The sequence below is a fragment of the Berghia stephanieae genome, chromosome 7 (genome assembly GCF_034508935.2).
Source record: "Berghia stephanieae isolate SIO BIC M18660-M18661 chromosome 7, UCSD_Bste_1.3, whole genome shotgun sequence".
NCBI classification, from domain to species: domain Eukaryota; kingdom Metazoa; phylum Mollusca; class Gastropoda; order Nudibranchia; family Aeolidiidae; genus Berghia; species Berghia stephanieae.
The window spans coordinates 62,292,274-62,313,780 of record NC_088366.1 but is presented as its reverse complement, the minus strand read 5'-3'; the positions used below and the strand labels follow the sequence as shown (position 1 = coordinate 62,313,780).

Genomic DNA, 21,507 nt, shown 5'->3' with positions numbered 1-21,507 from the left:
AGTTTAATTCATATATTTAGCCGCATACATTAGCAGTTTTATCGACAGATAGTATGCACTTGGCTAAGAAGCTCATAACATTGTCATCCGGGAGTATAGATAGTATGCGCTTGGCTAAGAAGCTCACAACATTGCCATCCGGAAGTATAACGTACCAACACACAAAACTGTGTGTATCCATGAACGTTTATAGTCTGGTTGATACAGTTCAGTGAGCATTACTCATAAACGCGGATGGCAAAAAACAATAACAAAGACCCATTGACGTCAACTGCATACTATCTATAACGGACAAACACAAAAAACTATGTAACCTTGATCTTTTATAGTCTGGTTAATACAGTTTAGTGAGAATTACTCAGATGGCAAAAAACAATAACAAAGACCAGAGTGACGTCATCTTCGGTCTATCTATAGATAGTATGCAGATGACGTCACTCAGGTCTTTGTTATTGTTTTTTTGCCATCCGCGTTTATGAGTAATGCTCACTCGACTGTATTAACCCGACTATAAACGTTCATGGATACACCAGTTTTGTGTGTTGGTCCGTTATACTTCCGGGTGGCAATGTTATGAGCTTCTTAGCCAAGCGCATACTATCTATAAGCTGACATGGAAAATGTGACTGGTAACTGGTAAAGCCTGAACATGCCAACATATATAAATAGACAAATAGATAGATAGATAGATAGATAGATAGATAGATAGATAGATAGATAGATAGATAGATAGATAGAAGAGAGAGAGAGAGAGAGAGAGAGAGAGAGAGAGAGAGAGAGAGAGAGAGAGAGAGAGAGAGAGAGAGGGGATATTATCAAAACGTATTAGAGATTTAAACATCTTTTATTTGAATGTAATTCTCAACTCACATCTATGAGGTATGACTAAACCAAACTTCCGGTTCGCTGAAATATTTCATATATCTGATTCTGATTATTGTACCAAAAAAAATAAAAATAATTCAATAGTCTACAAAATTAATTTTTATAAAAACAAATGTGATTTCTCAATTAAAGTTAAAGCTGTGGAATTCAAAACAAATGAACATATAAATTTTAACTATTGGAAAATCGTATATCTACTCTTCTTCAATAATAAAAATATGTAATATCAGTTGGACATGATTGTGTCAACATTAAAATGTGACTCACCGTCTCTAAACGGTATTATGTCGGGGTGACTTGGGTGCAAAAAATTGAATTTATTGACAAAAACGAGAAACTTGGGGTTTGTTTCGATTTGTTATGTTACAGAATGAAGACAATTTCTCACACTGCAAAAGCTCAAAAATTGGTATTTACTATCAATTTAATTCTAAAGTCACTTTTCGGGGTCCAATTCATTCCAAGATAATACCGTTTCGAGACGAAGGGTCACAAATGAAGAAAATAAAACAATTATCTTTCCCCCTATGCAAAAAAAAAAAAAAAAAAAGAAAAATTTAATGTTTTTGATAAAAAAACAAAAAAAACAAAAAAAAAAAACAATTAAAATTAAAGAATGGAAAGACAGGGGGGTGTTGTGAAAATAACAAAACAAGAGAGGGGAAAAAAAGGGATGTTACTTCAAGCTTTGTATTTTGTCTCGTTCCTATTTGACGTCAATACTTTCTACATAGTCTTGACTGTTTGTGACACATGAAAGGACAGAAAACCATCGAGTATGGAAGAAGTTCTTTAAAGAAGCATATCGTTCTTCCCTGATGAGCATAAAATCTTTATCTACGATTCATAGTATAACAATCTGATACTGATAATATTATAACATAATGTTTACTCGAGTAACAAAAAATCAATACATCTAAAATATTGTTTAAAAACCAATGCAAAAACAAAAACCAAGAAAACAATGAAGAAGATGAATTTTGATTATCATAAAAAATATAAAAATCATTTAAAAACCTTGTCTTTTTAAAAAATTTTCTCATTTGTGAACAAATATTACAATGAATTTCACACTAAGACTAAAATCTTAACATCATTATTCGACTCTCAGCTCATATTTATCATTTTTGTCTCTGGTAAATCATATCAAATTCATCGACTAGTTTGTTGATAAAGGGAAATGCCCTTTATGTACACATCATTTTCTCTATCTATCAATATGGCAGATAAGTCGTGACGTCACACCTTATACTCTTCCAGTTCCAAACTCATTGGAAGTGTGCATGCCACCAAGTCCTTCTGAGGACTGATAACGAATAGGTTACATATTGAATCATATGTTGGAATAGCCAGAACTATTTTTTAGTAGCGGTAAGTATAGGCTGATTCTTAGGATTATGGGATGTAAAAGAGCGAGGTCGGAAGATCTTTATGTACGACCAATATATATTTCGTCTAGAAAATAAGATTCCATCACTCTGAAACCAGAAGATCAATTACACAAATAAGGTATCTATCCAGTCCTCCGGAAGAATGATTTTACACTTCCAAATAGATTGGAACCAGTTTTTTTTTTTAACTCACACTTTATTTCCCATTTAATGGAAACTTTAATTCAACTACTACATTGTTTTCTCACTTTTTTTCGAACCTGAAGCAGCAAAAATCTGGATTTCAATCTACGACTAAACTTAAAAATTAAAATAGGCAAGAAAAACATCTTAAAACATTTGTTTACCTCAAAAAACGGATGTCAATATGGCAATGCAAAAAATATGAATGTTTATAACAGAAACCAATATAATATCAGGAATGATTTCAATACGAAAAAATAAAAAAGTCAAATATTCTACACAAGATGACCCGTAACAAACTACCGTGTCTAACTATTAGAATGTAACAAATACATACATAGTTGGGCAATATGTTGGTTTAGTCATACTCAAATGATCACCAATCTTGGTTTGCAAAATAAAAATCAATAACTGTAACTATTACACGAATGTATAAGTAATGTTTCAATTCCCATCTATGACTGGTAAAACAAAAGACAATAGAAATCAATAACTGTAACTATTACACGAATGTATAAGTAATGTTTCAAATCCCATCTATGACTGGTAAAACAAAAGACAATAGAAATCAATAACTGTAACTATTACACGAATGTATAAGTAATGTTTCAATTCCCATCTATGACTGGTAAAACAAAAGACAATAGAAATCAATAACTGTAACTATTACACGAATGTATAAGTAATGTTTCAATACCCATCTATGACTGGTAAAACAAAAGACAATAGAAATCAATAACTGTAACTATTACACGAATGTATAAGTAATGTTTCAAATCCCATCTATGACTGGTAAAACAAAAGACAATAGAAATCAATAACTGTAACTATTACACGAATGTATAAGTAATGTTTCAAATCCCATCTATGACTGGTAAAACAAAAGACAATAGAAATCAATAACTGTAACTATTACACGAATGTATAAGTAATGTTTCAAATCCCATCTATGACTGGTAAAACAAAAGACAATAGAAATCAATAACTGTAACTATTACACGAATGTATAAGTAATGTTTCAAATCCCATCTATGACTGGTAAAACAAAAGACAATAGAAATCAATAACTGTAACTATTACACGAATGTATAAGTAATGTTTCAATTCCCATCTATGACTGGTAAAACAAAAGACAATAGAAATCAATAACTGTAACTATTACACGAATGTATAAGTAATGTTTCAAATCCCATCTATGACTGGTAAAACAAAAGACAATAGAAATCAATAACTGTAACTATTACACGAATGTATAAGTAATGTTTCAATTCCCATCTATGACTGGTAAAACAAAAGACAATAGAAATCAATAACTGTAACTATTACACGAATGTATAAGTAATGTTTCAAATCCCATCTATGACTGGTAAAACAAAAGACAATAGAAATCAATAACTGTAACTATTACACGAATGTATAAGTAATGTTTCAATTCCCATCTATGACTGGTAAAACAAAAGACAATAGAAATCAATAACTGTAACTATTACACGAATGTATAAGTAATGTTTCAAATCCCATCTATGACTGGTAAAACAAAAGACAATAGAAATCAATAACTGTAACTATTACACGAATGTATAAGTAATGTTTCAATTCCCATCTATGACTGGTAAAACAAAAGACAATAGAAATCAATAACTGTAACTATTACACGAATGTATAAGTAATGTTTCAAATCCCATCTATGACTGGTAAAACAAAAGACAATAGAAATCAATAACTGTAACTATTACACGAATGTATAAGTAATGTTTCAATTCCCATCTATGACTGGTAAAACAAAAGACAATAGAAATCAATAACTGTAACTATTACACGAATGTATAAGTAATGTTTCAATTCCCATCTATGACTGGTAAAACAAAAGACAATAGAAATCAATAACTGTAACTATTACACGAATGTATAAGTAATGTTTCAAATCCCATCTATGACTGGTAAAACAAAAGACAATAGAAATCAATAACTGTAACTATTACACGAATGTATAAGTAATGTTTCAATTCCCATCTATGACTGGTAAAACAAAAGACAATAGAAATCAATAACTGTAACTATTACACGAATGTATAAGTAATGTTTCAATTCCCATCTATGACTGGTAAAACAAAAGACAATAGAAATCAATAACTGTAACTATTACACGAATGTATAAGTAATGTTTCAATTCCCATCTATGACTGGTAAAACAAAAGACAATAGAAATCAATAACTGTAACTATTACACGAATGTATAAGTAATGTTTCAAATCCCATCTATGACTGGTAAAACAAAAGACAATAGAAATCAATAACTGTAACTATTACACGAATGTATAAGTAATGTTTCAATTCCCATCTATGACTGGTAAAACAAAAGACAATAGAAATCAATAACTGTAACTATTACACGAATGTATAAGTAATGTTTCAATTCCCATCTATGACTGGTAAAACAAAAGACAATAGAAATCAATAACTGTAACTATTACACGAATGTATAAGTAATGTTTCAATTCCCATCTATGACTGGTAAAACAAAAGACAATAGAAATCAATAACTGTAACTATTACACGAATGTATAAGTAATGTTTCAAATCCCATCTATGACTGGTAAAACAAAAGACAATAGAAATCAATAACTGTAACTATTACACGAATGTATAAGTAATGTTTCAATTCCCATCTATGACTGGTAAAACAAAAGACAATAGAAATCAATAACTGTAACTATTACACGAATGTATAAGTAATGTTTCAAATCCCATCTATGACTGGTAAAACAAAAGACAATAGAAATCAATAACTGTAACTATTACACGAATGTATAAGTAATGTTTCAATTCCCATCTATGACTGGTAAAACAAAAGACAATAGAAATCAATAACTGTAACTATTACACGAATGTATAAGTAATGTTTCAAATCCCATCTATGACTGGTAAAACAAAAGACAATAGAAATCAATAACTGTAACTATTACACGAATGTATAAGTAATGTTTCAATTCCCATCTATGACTGGTAAAACAAAAGACAATAGAAATCAATAACTGTAACTATTACACGAATGTATAAGTAATGTTTCAAATCCCATCTATGACTGGTAAAACAAAAGACAATAGAAATCAATAACTGTAACTATTACACGAATGTATAAGTAATGTTTCAATTCCCATCTATGACTGGTAAAACAAAAGACAATAGAAATCAATAACTGTAACTATTACACGAATGTATAAGTAATGTTTCAATTCCCATCTATGACTGGTAAAACAAAAGACAATAGAAATCAATAACTGTAACTATTACACGAATGTATAAGTAATGTTTCAATTCCCATCTATGACTGGTAAAACAAAAGACAATAGAAATCAATAACTGTAACTATTACACGAATGTATAAGTAATGTTTCAATTCCCATCTATGACTGGTAAAACAAAAGACAATAGAAATCAATAACTGTAACTATTACACGAATGTATAAGTAATGTTTCAAATCCCATCTATGACTGGTAAAACAAAAGACAATAGAAATCAATAACTGTAACTATTACACGAATGTATAAGTAATGTTTCAATTCCCATCTATGACTGGTAAAACAAAAGACAATAGAAATCAATAACTGTAACTATTACACGAATGTATAAGTAATGTTTCAATTCCCATCTATGACTGGTAAAACAAAAGACAATAGAAATCAATAACTGTAACTATTACACGAATGTATAAGTAATGTTTCAATTCCCATCTATGACTGGTAAAACAAAAGACAATAGAAATCAATAACTGTAACTATTACACGAATGTATAAGTAATGTTTCAATTCCCATCTATGACTGGTAAAACAAAAGACAATAGAAATCAATAACTGTAACTATTACACGAATGTATAAGTAATGTTTCAATTCCCATCTATGACTGGTAAAACAAAAGACAATAGAAATCAATAACTGTAACTATTACACGAATGTATAAGTAATGTTTCAAATCCCATCTATGACTGGTAAAACAAAAGACAATAGAAATCAATAACTGTAACTATTACACGAATGTATAAGTAATGTTTCAATTCCCATCTATGACTGGTAAAACAAAAGACAATAGAAATCAATAACTGTAACTATTACACGAATGTATAAGTAATGTTTCAATTCCCATCTATGACTGGTAAAAAAAAAGACAATAGAAATCAGTAGCTGTAACTAAGTAATGTTTCAATTCCCATAACTAGAGATGCCTAAATGAATCAATAAAATGGAGAGAAAGATAAAGGGAGCAAATGTGATTCATAAATAAGGGAACAACACAAAATAAACAACGTTTCAGTCTTTGGCCTTTTTCAACTGACGTAAAACAAAAGAGAATAGAAACCAATAGCCGTAACTATTACACGAATGTATGAGTAATGTTTCAATTCCCATCTAATCTATGACTGGTAAAACACCATTTCTGTTTGTTGTTTATAGGAATTTTTCGCCACTTGTGACACTATACGTAGGTAATTTCAGTGCCAATAAAAAAGAAAGACGATAAAGGAATGTTGTTGATATGAATTTAAAAGCACCAAAGAAAAAGGGAAGACAATGGAGACTGAGCCAAATAGGCGACAGAAGCTTCCAAGAGCAATCCATCGATGTACAAATTTTGACATAACCTAAAAGTCCCATCCAGACACAAGCAATGGATTCCGCCATGAAGGACATACTCAAATTATTACAAAGTACAATATACAATAATCAACACTAATAATTATAATAGAACATAACAGTAACAGGGAGACGATTTACAAGAAAAAAAATATCGTCTCTCAAAAAAGGAAGTATACATTTGAATGTCTCCCTCTCAGCTAATGAACAAAAAAAACCCCCCAAAAAACACAACCCCGGCCAATCTCAATCCATAACAAAGACAAAGAGCAGCATAGAAAGGGGAAAACGGGTATGAGGGATAGAAGACACAGCAAGTGACCTCCTGCCCACCGTGGAAGGTCAGATGACTCCACCAAAACATACCAGTTTTCACTTTGGCCAGAAAGTCTTGTACAATAATAATGACATGAACTTTGTTGGTTTGGTTTGTTTTTTAAAGGATTTTACGGCGCTTGTGACACAAGGAGGAAAAATTGGATAGTCAAAACTGTTATAGATGTATAATCGAATGCGTATGAGAAGAAGTAAGACAAGGGAGAATGGTTCATGCCCATGATAAGTGTACTTAGCTTGAGATCACCTAAAAGTCTCATCCAGACACAAGCACAGTCCCCTTAAAGACGAATACACTCAAACGTTTACAAACCATAATATATCTAAATTTTAAAAAATTCTAACAGTACATAACAGAGAGATGAATTACAATGAAAAAAATATCATCTTCCAAAACTATAGCTATACAATTGACAGATAGCAACTCACAAACGAGATATAGGAGTTAAGAAGACACAGAAAGTTACTTCCCTGTCCACTATGGATGGGAAGTCAGGGTCCCCAACCAGGACAATAATTTTATCACACCTTTTCACAACATCACTCAAGGCACAAGTGGCAAAATAAACAATAAACATAATCTAACGTCTTGTTCCTCTCCCGTTCAATGTTTGTTTAATATGATACAGGGGATGATTCAAAGCAGAAGAGAATACCCTGCATTATGCATCAAATCATCCCCATCAGTCTATCGCAAAGTACTTCCTACCAGATATAACAGACACTACGTTTGTTATATCTAGGGAAGTGTTTACCTAAATACTGCAGGGGTGGGGGGGGGGGGGTAGAAAAAAATCTTGACTTCTCCCGGGATCGATCTAGATCCCTTTGCGTGTGAAGCGAGTGCTCTGCCAACTGAGCTACTGGGACCCCCACATTCCAAAGTCGACAAATTTAATTTTGATTCAATTCATTTTGTGGAGAGATAGGAATAAAAATAAAAATAAATAAAATTTCCTTTCTTCAACCCCCCCCCCCCCCCCATGTTGGAAAATTTGTCTTTAGGGTTTATTCCAAGGGAAGAGTGGAGTTAATCCAGGCGTCAGCCGCAGTGCAGTGCCACAAAGTGAGCTAGGGAAAGCCAACTTGCTCAAGGCTACACAGTGCTGTGGGTGATCCAACTCGGTATCCTATGGGTACGAAGCAAAGACCATACTGCTGAGTCACACTGTCCCATGACAAATATCATGTTTTTCGAAGCAACTTATGTTTGAATAGAGTAAAAACTAGACATTAAATAATGCTGATGATAAAACAGTGTGAAATTGTAAAAGACATAATAATAAAAAAAATTGTGTAATTTGGTATCACAATAAAACTTTTTGCGAAAATTCAACCAAAACTTATCACAGTTCTAAAAAGGCAAAACAATATGAAGCAACAAAATGGTTCAATATTAATTATAAAATCTATATGACAGGGAAATGATTCATATGTTCCTTATTATTATTAGACCTGTCATCTGCATTTTTTGCCAAATTGGCACCAAAATTTGCCAAAATTTGTCAAAAATCCCCCCCCCCCCCCCCCCCCAAATTTGCCAAGAAATTTGCCAAAAAATTTGCCGAGGAGAACTAAGCGTTTCAGTAAAAATTAACACGCGATACAGAAAAAAATATATATAAAAGACAATTTATTGACTTGAGAAATGAAATGACTGTGAATAGCTTTGTTACAAAGATTTTAAAGGATCATTATCCGTAGAGAGTAGCTTCCCTTGGTTTGGTCCCAGGCAGAGCTGCAACATTTCTCAAGTTTCGCACCTTTTTTTTTCGTTATTTTGCCACGATTTGCCAATTTTGGGAAATTTGTCAAAATTTGCGGATCACCCTGATATTTACAGCCGCAAAAAATGCAGATGACAGTTAGACTGCTGACAGAATAGCACTGATAAGATCAAAGGCGTCAGTATTAATCCAGTTCTATGAAAGGTGAATCAAAATTTGCTGTTGTATACAAAGTAAATTGTTTCATTTGGCCAGGTTTATTTCTAAATAATTTTTACATTTTTTTTTACTTCAAATATTGATGAACAATGATAATTTCCTTTGGTACTGAGTTTAGTTTAACTAAATGTAATTGTACACACACCACCCAATTTTTTTGAGAATTCGTCAGTTTCTTGTAAATATAGTTGAAGCATTTGTTTAATTCCCCTTGGTCATAAGACATTAATGCTTTCTTAAATTTTAAAAGTGATCTTCGAGACAGCAACAATATTGCAGGTTGGAAACAATGTAAACATGATATTAAAATAAAAATTGTTAACAAGAATAATCAACAGTAATAATAATAATAATCATCATCAGTAAAAGAAGTATCAAAATTAGTAACAGAGAAATGTTATCACATATTTCAATAAATGTGAGGTCTGAAGTGAAATTTAAGATCAGGACGAGACTTTTCCAAGGTCATGACAGCATCACAGGAAATTCCTCCGCAGAATGAGATCTCCAAATGACGAAGACGTTTGCAGCGCTGGGATAGATTCTGGATGGAGGCATCTGTCAATTTATCATTTTGAGCTATGTTCAAAGACTGAAGTCGACGTGAGTGAGTGGACAAAGAGTTTACAGTAGTGTCTGTTAATTCCGTTGCTCCTCTTAAACTGACAGTTTCCAAGCTTGGATTACACCTGACAACGTGTGAAATGCCTGCATCCGTTAACTTGGGTAAATACTCTAAGGAAAGACTTTTCAATTCCTGGAATTTCACTGCTTCAACTATCCCTAAATCTGTAATTTTTGGGCAGCTGGACAGGTCTAGAGTCTTCAAAGACAGAAGATTGGAGAGTTTGAAGAGAATTTCACCAGAGTCCAGCTGGGTTTGAGCCTTGGTGATAGAAGACTGATGCTGTTTTAGAATTCCCTTAGGTGGGGAGAAAATTCTACTCTCCTTTTGACGCGTACAAGTGCATGTTTCATGGTCATGTTCAAACAAGTGTCGATGAGCAACACCTTCTTCGGACACATAACCAAGAAGCCCGAGGTCTGAAATCTGATGGCAATAAGCCAGGCAGAGATACTGAAGGGATAAAAGATTTCTGGCTATAGAGTGGAGACTAGTATCTGTGATTTTCCTACATGCAGTGAGGTCTAAATGTTTTAGTTGCGGGTTGGACTCGCACAACGCTGAAACAAATCGATCAGAGACATCTGTGCAGTAAGCAAGTTGGACGATAGCAAGATTTTGTGTGGAGGAACACAATCCTTTGATTAAATCATTTTCATACAAATTCAAGGCTTCTCCAATATCAATGGTATGCAAAGAAGAAAAGTCTGCTAAGGACTGGATATCACACTGTCCTACATGTGGACATTTCCTGGCTTTTAAAGTGTGTAGCTTGGGCATATTATTAACCATTTTACGGAAAAATAACTTCCCTGTCCCCAACGTTTTACAGTTGCTTATGTCCAAAACTTGAAGTTGATTTTGATGTTTGGATAGTGTGTCAATTCCCTTGTCAGTCAGTTCAACACAACCTTTAAGAACCAATTCGTCTAAACACAGAGAAGGAATACGACAAAAATCCTCTAACGCTTGATCATTAATGGCTGTGAAACTTAAATCAACATGTTTGAATTTTGTAGCCCTCACTTCTACAAACTTAAGAAAAGAAGAGAAATTAAAGACGGCTGGACTGTTAAATGTCCCTCCTCTACTATGACTGCCATTGTTATTGAAAATAATATTATTCGAGGCAAGAGAAATGCTTTCAACGTTGACCAAAACGGATAAAAGTCTGGTGAAGGTGACATCAGTCATGTGTCGTAAACATGATAATTTTAACTCCTTGACAGAAGTGAGACATGAAGTCAAACTGCTCCTGTCCCTATCATTAGAAAACAGCTGACCTGAGAGAAATAAAGAATTACAAAAAGACAAATCCAAGTGGTAGAGATGTGAGCATTTCAACAACAATTGAGTGAGATAATCTTCGGAAACTATTGAAGAATGTTCATCCCCAAATGAAATGTGAGTCAACCTTCGGCCAAATGGTCTTGGGGTGGCGTAGTTTTGATCCTGCAATCGGCATTTGAATACAACATCCCGTTGAAGATATGGATCCAGGGAAGCATAGTACCACTTTTTGCAAACAAGAGAAGCCTCTTTTCTGTCAGAAACTCCAAGGAACCGGAAGATGTAAGAGACGATCTGTCAAATGATAAAAAAAATTATTTAAAAACAAATTGCAGTTTAATGTTTAATGAAATGCTATCATGATATGTGGTCTATGTGGCTATATGGTCTAGTGGTATGACACTCGCTTTTGGATTGGAAAGTCCTGGGTTCGAGCCTCGCTCGGCGCATAGGTGAGTCCTTGGAAAAGGCTCTTTACTCACATTCTCTCATTATACTCAGGTGTAAAATGAGTACCTGGCTGTTAATAGCATTGCCTCTGTCCGAAAAAATTGTAATATTGCCTAACAGGCATCATGTCTCGTCCTACATGTTAAGCATTGCTATTGGCCAGGGACCACTTGTAAAGCGCTTTGAGTACGAGATGACAGGGCTGATTTCATGTGAACACCCCCCTCTCACCCTCCCCCCTTTATTTTTTTTCCAGAATGACTTCTTTCTATTGTTTTTTTTTTTTTCCTCAAAAGATTCGTAACTGTGATGCTACTCTTATCTTCTCCACCAGCTAGTCTCATCGGAGACACCAATATCTTGCTGAATGCGATGGAAATGACAGTCCTATCCTGACGAAAGTCATACATTGAGTTGACTTAAAATTTCCCCTACAACTGTAGGGTTAATCTAATACCATTTCTGAGTGAAGTAAATGTCAAACAGTAGATCTAATTTTAAATTAGTCAAAGTAACAAAGTTTGAGTTTTAAATAGTTTTGGAAACTAGGAATTACTCTCTTGAATAAAGCATAGACACTGGAGGTAAATTTTATACTTTTTACTATAGATTCAAGTTTCAGCATAATATAGAGTTATTTATTATGTTAGATGAAGAAATGAAAAAGTTATGTTTGGTGGGTATGTGTCGTGCGTTTGTGTGTGTGTGTGAGAGAGAGAGAGAGAGAGAGAGAGAGAGAGAGAGAGACAGAGAGAGAGAGAGAGAGAGAGAGAGAGAGAGAGAGAGAGAGAGAGAGAGAGAGAGAGAGAGAGAGAGAGAGAGAGAGAGAGAGAGAGAGGGGGGGGGGGCAATAGAGAGAGGGAAAAAGAGAAAAGGAGAGAGAAAGAATACGTGTTTATATGTGAGTGTCTGCTTGCTTTGTAATTTATCATTATATACGTACGAGGGCTCTTTCAGAATTAACCGAAAAATGCCCATTGCTCAGCAACCAGTGGAGATTTTTTAATTCTGTAAACGACATGATATTCCTTATTTCCATACGGATATTCCCAGAAATTATGAAGTGCATCATTTTGCACAATGAATTTCTAGACGATTTTAAAGATGGCGGCCCACCTTGAAACTTGGTCAAAGGAGGAAATCAGAGCTGTCATACGTTTTTTGAACGCCAAAAGTCTGAATCCTACCGAAATTCATAAAGAACTTCAGAGTGTATATGGTGAGCATGTTATAAGCCGTACACAAGTCTATCACTGGTGTAATTTGTTTGAAGCCGGCCATTCCGACTTGACAGACAGGGAAGGGAGAGGGCGTTCGATAACTGCGACGTCAGAAGACAATGTGAAGCGAGTTGATGAGCTTATTCGTCAAGACAGGAGGTTGAAACTTCATGAAATCGCAAGCAGTCTTGAAATTTCGGAAACTTCTGCCCATAGAATTGTATTTGATGAACTTGGCTACAGAAAAGTCAACGCAAGATGGGTTCCTAAGCAATTGACAGACAATCATAAAGAACAAAGATTGGACATCTGCAGGGAACTTTTGCGAAGAAGCAAGAGCTCACGCAGGGTTCACGGGCATACTGCCAACGCCGGCGGAGACTTTCTAGGGTACGATGTGACTTTTCTTGACAGCATAGTCACCGGTGATGAGACTTGGTTGCACCATTGCACCCCAGAAACAAAGCAAGATTCGATGACATGGAAACATCCATCCTCACCTGTCGCGAAGAAATTCAAAGTCATGCGGTCAGCAAAGAAAATAATGGGAACTGTTTTCTGGGACAGTCGTGGTGTTATTCTGTTCGAAACCTTGCAACCTGGAGAAACAATCAATGCTGCAAGGTACTGCCAAACTCTTGACAAGCTTAGGGAGGCCATTCGCAGAAAGCGCCCAGGGCAGTTGACCAACGGGGTCATTTTGCAACACGACAACGCTACACCCCACACAGCACGAGTGACGCAAGGTTGGCTAGAGAAATATGGATGGGAGATTTTGCCACACCCACCACACAGTCCAGACCTCCCACCATCTGATTATCACCTCTTTGGGCCACTGAAACGTGAGCTGGCAGGAAAGCGCTTTGATGTCGATGAAGAGCTTGTTGACCATGTGCGGAAATGGCTACAAAACCTTGACGGAAATTTCTTCCGAGAGGGTATATATTCCATGGTGCGGCGTGTGTCGACAGACTTGGCTGTTACGTAGAGAAATGAAGGACGAGTCAAGGTATGAACACGTGGAAGAATTTTGTTGATAGCATAAAAAACGCGGATTTTACAGGCATTTTTCGGTTAATTATGAAAGAGCCCTCGTATAAGTCACAAATAAATGTACGCCTATAAGACTGGGTCTTTTAAAATACAAATAGATGAAATATATGTATGATGACATTTGAAAATTAAAAATTGTCATCAAAGCAATGAATTTGAGTGATGCCCTGTCTCCTATATGTATCTCACTAGCTTTCATCAAATATTATAAAGGACAAAAACCAAGATCAAGTGAAGGTAATTGGAAGTTTTCATCACTTGCCTCCGAGTAAAAGTATGGTAGTAACGAAAGCAAGCCAAAACACTCACACTCACTACTATGAATGGCAATCCAGTCTCAATACTAATTTTTCGGGAGACCTTCCATAAGCTACTACATCCCAAGTATTCTTGTTCTAGTAGGGGTTTGGGAGGGGGGAAACTTTTTTTTAAAAAAGTCTTCCCCCTCCCAAACCCCCTACTAGAAGTTCTAGTGTAGGGGGTTTGGGAGGAGGGAGACTTTTAAAATAACAAAACAAATTCCCCCCTCCCAAACCCCCTACTAGAACAAGAATACTTGGGATGTAGTAGCTTATGGAAGGTCTCCCAATTTTTCAATTAAATTTACCTCAGGCAGAAGTTGATCCATTATTGAATGATTTGTTTTTCAGTTTCGACACACCATAACACAACGATGCCAACGACCATTTATCATCTGTATGGATGGAAAAGAAGAACAGTTGAACTTGAACAGATCGAGTCAATCTAATGTTGGGAATTAACCCATGACAACAAACGTATTGATAGAGTGATGATAGGTGGTGACTAGAATTAGAGTGATATTGAGGTCAGAAATACATTTGTTAAAACTCTGGTGTATTTACCAATGCCCTGGCAAAGTACTTGTATTGTTGGTATTTCACAATAGTCTCTTGAAAATAAGACCTTGGCCCAACTATTTATTTTTCCCTTTAAAAATCACGTCCTTAGCCGAACTTAGCCTTATGATTGATTATGATTATGGATGAAGGCCTGCCTACCTAATCCATTATAACTGTATGTGTATGTCATATATCAATTGCACAATATACAAAGGAAAAGTAGAATGGCCATGTCGATGAATCAGCAAAGATTTCGACAAACACCGCCGTGGTGTTATCTGTACCTTCACTCAATCTAGAAATAGAAAGGATGGACAGTCCATCTTCAAGATAACAAGACTTTCAACCTTCTACATGTTTGTTTGTGTCATGTGACCAAAATATGTAATCGAGAAGGGAGAACACTCAATTTTTTAAAAAATACAACCCTTGGTTAGCGTTACTACTTCCCTTGAATTTAATGAGCCCAAACCAGTGACTTCTTATAGATAGAATGCGCTTGGCCAAGGAGTTCACAACATTGCCATCCGGAAGTATAACGGACCAACACACAAACTCTGTGTAACCATGAATTTTTATAGTCTGGTTAATACAGTTAAGTGAGAACAACTCACAAACGCGGATGGCAAAAACAATAACAAAGGCCTGAGTGACGTCATCTTCGAACTATCTATAGATAGTTCGAAGATGACGTCACTCAGGCCTTTGTTATTGTTTTTGCCATCCGTGTTTGAAGATGACGTCACTCAGGCCTTTGTTATTGTTTTTGCCATCCGCGTTTGTGAGCTGTTCTCACTAAACTGTATTAACCAGACTATAAAATTTCATGGTTACACAGAGTTTGTGTGTTGGTCCGTTATACTTCCGGATGGCAATAGGCCTGGCCCCCCAGGAAAATGCGACCGATGCGGCCGCATAATTTGCCACTTACCGCAATGCGGCCGCATAATTCACCTTTTACCGCATAATTATGCAAAATATGTGTTTTAGCGTGAATTTATGACCATTGTGTGAAGAAAATGAAACCGAAAAAGTCCGACGATGTTCCCAAATACGTGACAGTGACTTCCCTTTAACATTAACTCTCTCCTTACCAGCTATTTTTAGAATTTCCCCCGAAATTTCACACCCACCCAGCACAAAATAGACTTTTTTGCTCAAACAAGAATGTGACATGCGAGCTCTACAACACAGTGATTAGCATTTATAGCTGTAACCAAAGCATTTCTTTAAATTTTGTGATGTACAAGAGAAATCATTTGAGAAAATTGTCGGTGGCATCGTAACGACCGTGACGATTTTCATATGGGTGGTAAGGAGAGGGTTAAAGGAGGCTGTTCCAATACGATTCAATAGTCTGATGTCACGCCGCCCGGCAACGGCGGCCATCCTGGTTCTAAACAAGAAAATCATTCCTTTTTATTTTTCATGCTGGCTAGAACTTTTCATATGCCTTGTGATCAGAATGTGTAAAAGTCAAAACATGGCATGTGTCTTTTTTTCCTCTGGATCCCCTTTATGCTCGCCGGAGAAATATTTCATACGGGCGTCCGCCATTGTTCCGATAGTTTAGAGCCAGTGTTAGTAAGTTACCATCGTATTCCAAGTGTACGATTTGATTTGTCTTCTTGAGATCTAACCAAAACCAAGCGCCAAGAGATCACTGCCTTTCTCTCGCTAACCGGCTAACGTGCGAGTTACGATCTGGATTCAAGTTTGATTCCTTTTAATAAAAGTTTTATCAATAATCAATACAAGACAACTCGACCAGAATGGATGCCTTCGTACATCGCAATGGGGCAGCGCCGAGTGCCAAAGCAAAATCAGCAACAAAGACATCAGTTACCGACCGTCACAAACAGTTTAAAAATGCAACATTTGGTAGTGCTGGTAAACTGTTTTGTAAGTCTTGCAACTTAGTGCTGGACCATATGAGAAAGTCTACAATTGACAATCACCTCAGCTCAGACTGTACCCGAGGAGGAGATCAAGAGGTACACCCGGCAGCTTGGGCCCCTCGCGGTGAAGAACTCCACCTCTTTTGTTGACGTGCCACATTTTTGGCAGTCCATTTCTGATGAAGTGCCCGCTTTGGCTGCTTGTGCCAAGTGGTACATATACACCACGATCAACAGCGCTGTGATGCTGAGCGCAGCTTTTCTGTTTACAATCTGATATTGTCAGATAACGTCTCTGCGACATCTAGCTTTTCTGTGCTACAACAAAAAATTAAGTTTTGAATTTGCGTTGTTGTTCTTTAATTTTGAATTTGTTAAATGTAAATAAAGCATTGGAAAAATTTAGACAGCGATTTATTAATTTTTTCTTGTTTTGCATAATTTGTAATTTCCCTTGCATAATTTGCCTTTTTCCCCCGCATAAATTGCAATTTCCCCCGCATAATTTGGGATATTTTTTTGCATATTTCCGGGGGGCCAGATAGGCTTTTAACGAAATCGGGTCGAACGAGACGCCGAACGCCGATCCCGAACGGATATAGCCTTCTCACGTGACCATGAACGAGATCTGGATAGTGAAGACTCTCAAGCGGTATGCAGCATCGGATCTAAGGTCACGTGATAGAGGATAGCTTGGGTTGCTGTTGGCTTGTGTTAGGGGAGGGGCAAGGTCAGTGTCATTCAATAGTATATAATTGTGCATGTGGCGCTCTATTAGCCACTCCCACGCCTCGTTCTGAAAAAAGTCCGCGAAATTAAAGGGGAGGCAAGAGAAAATCAGCTGATCGTTAAAATAGTAACAGAAAAGTGGAGGTGCTCGGCAATGAATGCAAGAAAGACATTTAAAACGCGGTAAAAATGTTTAAAAATCACTTAATGTTATACGAGTAATTACCATCCATAACAACCTGTCAAATTCACATATGTAAGATGCCAAGCCAAAATTAATAATAAAATAATAAAGAACACGATTGACCGTTGACTACACATGCATACGAGTACCAGAAATATTTTGTAAACAATGTAACACAATATAATGTGTAAGTTTCAAAGCAAATGCAACCACAAATAACATCAAAGAACAATGTGGGACTACTGTTTTAATTTCATAAAACCAAACGTATATTTTCTGCCCCCGATATTGAACGTGTAGTTAGTATGTATCGTACAAACAACATTCGTTTAGACAGGTAGTCGGGATTCTAGCGCCAGTTTTATTTGGGCAACCGTGATTGTGATTTCACTCAATGCACTTATTATTATTATTATTATTATTATTATTATTATTATTATTATTATTATTATTATTATATTATTATTATTATTATTATTATTATTATTATTATTATTATTATTATTATTATTATTATTATTATATAATAATATTATAATAATAATAATAATAAATAATAATAATAATAATAATAATAATAATAATAATAATAATAATAATAATAATAAGCAGTTGAAAGCAGTCTTTGGTGTATAAGTGCATATGTACATTATTTCTTATAATAAATGCTTCAAAACAAAACAAAACAAAACTAAAAAAAAATAAAAATAAAGAATAAATGAATAAAAATATCTATTTGGGCATTTACTTACATTAATAGTCTTGAAAATCACAATCACAATCCATGAAAATTAAATATCCCAAAATCCGAAGAAGACATGAATTTAATCCAAAATCCAACACAGGAATGTATTTTAATAGGAGACAGATATCCTATTAAAACTATAGCAGTACTTGCAAACAACAATACCCCACTCTGCGTTTAACGGGCTTGTGGCCGTCACATTGTAAATTGTGACCGCATTAGGGTAATCGGTGTCCTAAAGACTGACATACTGACATACAATCAATGAGAACTATAAAGAATCCATTCTAGAATTCAACTACAAACTGAAAAGCATGATAAATATCACTCTATCAAATAATTTTCTTTGCACAGGTTCACTCACACTCTCCTTTATTGCAAAACATTGATAAGTGAGAAAAAGTTTGTATTTCAATTATAAACTTAATCACATAATCTAAATGATGGAGAATAAAAACAGCTAATTATAAAAAATTTCACAGATCAAGTTATCTATTTGAACTCTGCATATTTAGCTTAATTACTCAATGACCATAAATTTTTTTAAACTGCATTGTTTCATTTAAACAAGACCATGACGCTTATGCCTGGACCGGGTATTCACAACTTCTGCATTTGCATTCCACTTTTGAATCGAATTAATCTCTATCTTATCCGTTTATTTGCAAAGTTACTGCACTTTATAAATAAGACCATAACGCTTATGTCTGGACCGGGTATTCACAACTTCTGCATTTGCATTCCACTTTCGAATCGAATTAATCTCTATCTTATCCGTTTATTTGCAAAGTTTCTGCACTTTATAAATAAGACCATAACGCTTATGTCTGGACTGGGTATTCGCAAATTTTCCTATTGTGTTCCACTTTTCGAATCGAAATAACATCTAGTCTATCCGTTTATTTGCAAAGTTTCTGCACTTTATAAATAAGACCATAACGCTTATGTCTGGACCGGGCATTCGCAAATTCTGCTTATGTGTTCCACTTTTCGAATCGAAATAACATCTAGTCTATCCGTTTATTTGCAAAGTTTCTGCACTTTATAAATAAGACCATAACGCTTATGTCTGGACCGGGCATTTGCAAATTCTGCTTATGTGTTCCACTTTTCGAATCGAAATAACATCTAGTCTATCCGTTTATTTGCAAAGTTTCTGCACTTTATAAATAAGACCATAACGCTTATGTCTGGACCGGACATTCGCAAATTCTGCTTATGTGTTCCACTTTTCGAATCGAATTAATCTCTATTTTATCCGTTTATTTGCAAAGATTCTGCACTTTATAAATAAGACCATAACGCTTATGTCTGGACTGGGTATTCGCAAATTTTCCTATTGTGTTCCACTTTTCGAATCGAAATAACATCTAGTCTATCCGTTTATTTGCAAAGTTTCTGCACTTTATAAATAAGACCAAACGCTTATGTTGACGTGCTTCGCAAATTCTGCTTTGTGTTCCACTGTTTCGAATCGAAATAATCATCTATTCTATCGGTTTATTTGAAAAGATTCTGCACTTTATAAATAAGACCATAACGCTTATGTCTGGACCGGGATTCGCAAATTTTCTATTGTGTTCCACTTTTCGAATCGAAATAACATCTAGTCTATCCGTTTATTTGCAAAGTTTCTGCACTTTATAAATAAGACCATAACGCTTATGTCTGGACCGGCATTCGCAAATTCTGCTTATGTGTTCCACTTTTCGAATCGAATAACATCTCTATTTATCGTTTATTTGCAAAGTTTCTGCACTTTATAAATAAGACCATAACGCTTATGTCTGGACCGGGATTCGCAAATTTCATATTGTGTTCCACTTTTCGAATCGAAATAACATCTAGTCTATCCGTTTATTTGCAAAGTTTCTGCATTTATAAATAAGACCAAACGCATTATGTTAGACTGTTCGCAAATTCTGCCTTTGTGTTCCACTGTTCGAATAGAATTAATCTCTATTTTATCCGTTTATTTGCAAAGATTCTGCACTTTATAAATAAGACCATAACGCTTATGTCTGGACGGGTATTCGCAAATTTTCCTATTGTGTTCCACTTTTCGAATCGAAATAACATCTAGTCTATCCGTTTATTTGCAAAGTTTCTGCACTTTATAAATAAGACCAACCTTATGTCTGGAGGATTGTCGCAAATTCTGCTTTGTGTTCCACTTTCGAATTCGAAATAATCTCTAGTTATCCGTTTATTTGCAAAGTTTCTGCACTTTATAAATAAGACCATAACGCTTATGTCTGGACCGGGATATCGCAAATTTCTCCTTATGTGTTCCACTTTTCGAATCGAAATAACATCTAGTCTATCCGTTTATTTGCAAAGTCTCTGCACTTTATAAATAAGACCATAACGCTTATGTCTGGACCGGACATTCGCAAATTCTGCTTATGTGTTCCACTTTTCGAATCGAAATAACTCCTATTCTATCCGTTTATTTGCAAAGATTCTGCACTTTATAAATAAGACCATAACGCTTATGTCTGGACCGGGATTCGCAAATTTTCCTATTGTGTTCCACTTTTCGAATCGAAATAACATCTAGTCTATCCGTTTATTTGCAAAGTTCTGCATTTATAAATAAGACCACTGACACTTATGTTTAGGATTGTTCGCAAATTCTGCCTTTGTGTTCCACTTTCGAATCGAATTAATCTCTATTTTATCCGTTTATTTGAAAGATTCTGCACTTTATAAATAAGACCATAACGCTTATGTCTGGACTGGGTATTCGCAAATTTTCCTATTGTGTTCCACTTTTCGAATCGAAATAAATCTAGTCTATCCGTTTATTTGCAAAGTTTCTGCATTTTATAAATAAGACCACGACACTTATGTGTTAGATTGTTCGCAAATTCTGCCTTTGTGTTCCACTGTTCGATTAGAATTAATCTCTATTTTATCCGTTTATTTGAAAAGATTCTGCATTTATAAATAACATAAGTTGTTCATCGAAATTTTACTATGCCACCCGAATTACAAGTAACAGTGATCCAGTGTATGAGATTGTCAAACAGTGTGACAGATAAATAGAAGACGAGAGAGAGTGTAGATTAGAGCAGAG

The 21,507-nt window shown here is 35.1% G+C and overlaps 1 protein-coding gene across 2 annotated transcripts; it reads right to left on the bottom strand.

The window, feature by feature from the left end:
• Positions 1-9,217: 9,217 nt before the first annotated feature.
• Positions 9,218-15,249, bottom strand: LOC144977618 (uncharacterized). 2 transcript variants are annotated; one of them, XM_078923015.1, is made up of 3 exons: positions 15,032-15,249; positions 14,620-14,706; positions 9,218-11,583 (listed from the first exon to the last, which is right to left on the bottom strand). In XM_078923015.1, exons 2-3 carry the CDS (start codon positions 14,638-14,640, stop codon positions 9,784-9,786), a joined length of 1,821 nt encoding a protein of 606 aa, XP_078779141.1. In that variant the 5' UTR covers positions 14,641-14,706; positions 15,032-15,249; the 3' UTR covers positions 9,218-9,783. The 2 variants fall into 2 exon arrangements, with proteins under 2 accessions (XP_078779141.1, XP_078779142.1); XM_078923016.1 differs by having other exon boundaries at positions 15,157-15,245.
• Positions 15,250-21,507: the final 6,258 nt, after the last annotated feature.